Source organism: Gymnoscopelus microlampas (genome assembly GCF_963454915.1).
Source record: "Gymnoscopelus microlampas genome assembly, chromosome: 1".
In the NCBI taxonomy this organism is placed as follows: domain Eukaryota; kingdom Metazoa; phylum Chordata; class Actinopteri; order Myctophiformes; family Myctophidae; genus Gymnoscopelus; species Gymnoscopelus microlampas.
In genome coordinates this window covers 5,258,523-5,262,287 of record NC_139962.1, presented here as the reverse complement: position 1 = coordinate 5,262,287, position 3,765 = coordinate 5,258,523, and the positions used below count along the sequence as shown (strand labels likewise).

The 3,765-nt window shown below is 51.5% G+C and overlaps 1 protein-coding gene across 1 annotated transcript; it reads left to right on the top strand.

Annotated features, from left to right (window-relative positions):
* Positions 1-1,699: 1,699 nt before the first annotated feature.
* Positions 1,700-2,743, top strand: LOC311050342 (methionine adenosyltransferase 2 subunit beta-like; the record flags this gene model as incomplete). Its single annotated transcript, XM_084064357.1, has 1 exon — positions 1,700-2,743. One exon carries the CDS (start codon positions 1,700-1,702, stop codon positions 2,741-2,743), a length of 1,044 nt encoding a protein of 347 aa, XP_083920483.1.
* Between the last annotated feature and the right edge of the window lie 1,022 nt (positions 2,744-3,765).

Genomic DNA, 3,765 nt, shown 5'->3' with positions numbered 1-3,765 from the left:
CCGCAAACAAATCTTGCGTGCGCGCGTGCGTGCGTGCTCGCCAACTCCGCACCGGGCCCCGCATTTCTCCCAGACGGCTCTGATACTACTTGCCGTGACCGAGTAGACTACACAGACCAAGTAGACTACACAGACCGAGTAGCCAAAAAGGGTGACATTTTATAATTAGCATTAGTGAGGACCACTTATATGAAGATGGGTTGAAAATGGGTGAATTAAGTCTTCCTTTAACACAGTGGTTCTCAAACTTTTTTATTTCAAGGACCCCCAGTTTAATAAGCATTAGGCCACGGACCCCCATTTGACACCATTTGATATTTCTGGGCCCCCAATCTATATTATGAAATCTTAACTCTGAGAGTGTTACCGTTACAGTCATGTAACTCCTCAAGGGCCCCTGTGGGTCCCCAGACCCAAGTTTGAGAACCACTACTTTAACATAATTGATCCTATTTATTTTATTATTTATGTCTGAGAAGCACAAGCATAGGCGATTTTTTCCCTCTGCCACCAGACATCCACGTATGTCACTGTGGGACGTTCTCGTGACCGATGCCCGTGGGTTGGTTCCCACAGCACCAACATGCTGGCTGGCAGTTCTCGATGCCTTTGGCAGTGTCCTGCTATATAGTCTCATTCTCCTGGCAGCAATTTTCTAGCTCTCACCCTTGGCATTCCCTCATACAGGATCCTGTTGGTTTCATGTACACTCTTGTTGATGTTAAAAGGGATATTTTGCCCCACGGTTTTCTTAACTTTTCCATGATGTTATGATATCCTATAGGATGAAAGGTACAGGAGAACATTTTCATAACTCCATCCCAGGTCCGCCACAGCTTAAAACGCGCACCAATAGGCCTTGGTGCGCGTTAAGACAGGTAAGACAACCGTGAGGCAAAATTCCCCTTTAAGTACTGCTCACAACATTGTGGTGTAGCATCCGTGTAGAGACTTCTGCAGGGTTGGCATGGACGTGCACAGGTAGACTCTAGGTGGTGCTTGAGCTCCTGCCCTTTGCCCTCTTGACCAGAAGTGCCCTTTTGAATTTTTTTTCTTTTTTCAGTTTACAGCAGGGGTCTTCAACAGGGGGTCCGGGACCCCTAGGGGGTCCTCAGAGTTACTACAGGGGGTCCGCCAAGTCTTTATGTGATATGCTTTTTCTTATTACCATAACCACTCGAAACCTAGCATCCCTTTTCTGAGGAGAACTTTAGCCAAAGATAGCAGATCTACAAGCCCACAACGCCTCGCAGCGCGAGGCGTTGTGGGCTTGTAGATCGGCTATTTTTGGGGGTATAGGTGTAGAGGGAAAAAAGAGCAGACCAAGTAAACAAAAAAAAGTATAATTTACTTGAGCACCTGCCCCTCCAAATGTCTGTGCACGCCACTGAGGGTTGGCTTCAGGGTTCACCATTCCACTGCCATAGAGGAGAGAGAACAGACTCTACCGTTGCATAGAAGAAGCTGAGTTTGATTGGACGGGGGAGGTTGGAGCTCCATACGCCGGTCATGCCGTTCGGTCATGCCCAAATATGGAGCCATGTGAGACTCCGTATTTGAACGTCAAAATGATGTCATCCTACTGATGACGTCACAGAGTTTCTGGCAGAGATATGCACTCCACTGAGCGCTCCTTTCTAGAGCAATGTGGGAGGAGCTAGTATCGTCACCAGACTTATTCTCCTCATCACAAGGACCGATGCCTGGAATCGAACACGCCGCCGACCGCAAGGAGGACGTAGGAGGAGGAGGAGCGTCCGTCCCACAGCGTCTCAGGGTTCTGGTGACCGGCGCCACGGGCCTGCTGGGCCGGGCCGTCTACAAAGAGTTCCACCAGAACAGCGACCAGTGGCTCGCTCTGGGGACGGGCTACCGGCGCGCCCGACCCCGCTTCCTCCGCTGCGACCTCCTGGACGAGGCCGCGGTCAAAGCCGCCGTCCGGGACTTCCTGCCCGACGTGATCGTCCACTGTGCGGCGGAGAGGAGACCGGATGTGGTGGAGCGGCACACCGAGGCGGCCATCGACCTGAACGTGAACGCCACGCGGACGCTGGCCAAGGCGGCGGCGAAGACGCCCGGAACGTTCCTGATCTACATCAGCACCGACTACGTGTTCGACGGCCGCGACCCGCCGTACGGGGAGGACGACGCCCCCGAGCCGCTCAACGCGTACGGCAGGAGCAAGCTGGAGGGCGAGCGGGAGGCGCTGCGGCACTGCCCCGGCGCCGCCGCCGTGCTCCGCGTGCCCGTCCTCTACGGCGAGGTGGAGCGCGTGGCGGAGAGCGCCGTGACGGCGCTGTGGGATCGGGTCCTCCCCCAGGAGGGGGCGGCGGAGAGCCACTGCACCGCGCTGGACCACCGCCAGCAGAGGTTCCCCACGGAGGTCCGGGACGTGGCGACGGTCGTGCGGACGCTGGCGGAGCGGCAGCGGCGGGATCCCGCCTCCGTCCGCGGGATCTTCCACTACTCGGCCAAAGAGCGGATGACCAAGTACGAGATGGCCGTGGCCATCGCCCGGGCGTTCCGCCTGCCCGCCGATCACCTCGTACCGCTGACGGGGGAGGAGGGGGAGGAGGGCGCAGGAGGGGGCGGCGCCCGGCGGCCGCTCAACACCCAGCTGGCGTGCTCCCGGCTGGAGCGGCTGGGGCTGGCGTTAGAGCCTCGGTCGTTCAGCGCCGCGGTCGCCGACTGCCTCTGGCCGTTCCTCCCCGACAAGCGCTGGAGACAGACCGTCTTTATCTGAGAGAGAGAGAGGGAGGGAGAGAGGGAGGGAGGGAGAGACGGAGAGAGGGAGAGACGGAGAGAGAGAGGGAGAGAGGGAGAGAGGGAGAGACAGATAGAGTGGAGAGGAGAGAGAGAGAGAGAGAGAGAGAGAGAGAGAGAGAGAGAGAGAGAGAGAGAGAGAGAGAGAGAGGAATGTGGTAGTGGTCAAAAGAGAGAGAGATGGGGAGAGACAGGTTAGAGCTATTCATGGTCTCATAATATTTCATAAATAAACATTTATTTGTTTGTTTTATTTTGTTTTTAATACTTATTTTGATTAGCATCATTATTTCAATGAACGTGGGTTCTTGTTTATTCTGATGACCCCTATTCTGTAACTAGAGAATATGTATCACACAACCTCTAAGTGTTGCTATATGTGCTTTCCAAACTCCTCAGCACTCAGGATAAGCCCCCAACTCTAATTAGCTTGAAATAAAATAAAATAAAATAAAATAAAATAAAATAAAATAAAATAAAATAAAATAAAATAAAATAAAATAAAATAAAATAAGATGCATAATGCTCATTATTCATAAAGTCAATGGGGCTTGTAATGGGCTGAAACCCTGCTTACATTTAAGGTGACTGACGTCATCATAGGGTACTTGATACTGTATGTATAGTAAGTTAAACATGCTTAAATAAAACGTGCCCGGTCTGCCACGTTTCAATTAGAAACAAGTGAAACATAGGTGCGGTTGCCCCTGTTTGTAGATCGGCTATTTTCACCATTAGTATTAGTATATATATCTTATTGTGCATTTTAATATTCTGAGTAAAACAAACACTCAAGTCAAATGCAGGTCAATTGAGTCTCCGGTCACGGTCATCACATTTTTGGCTCAGGAATGCGACAAAAGCACATAAATCTCCATCAATTCAAGGCTTCACGGGCTGTGTAATTATTTTTTGGGGTGAACTACTCCTTTAAGTACAGTACTCAAGTAAATGTACTAAGAAAGGTAACTTTTAGGGGTATCTTTTGAGATGTGAGCCGTG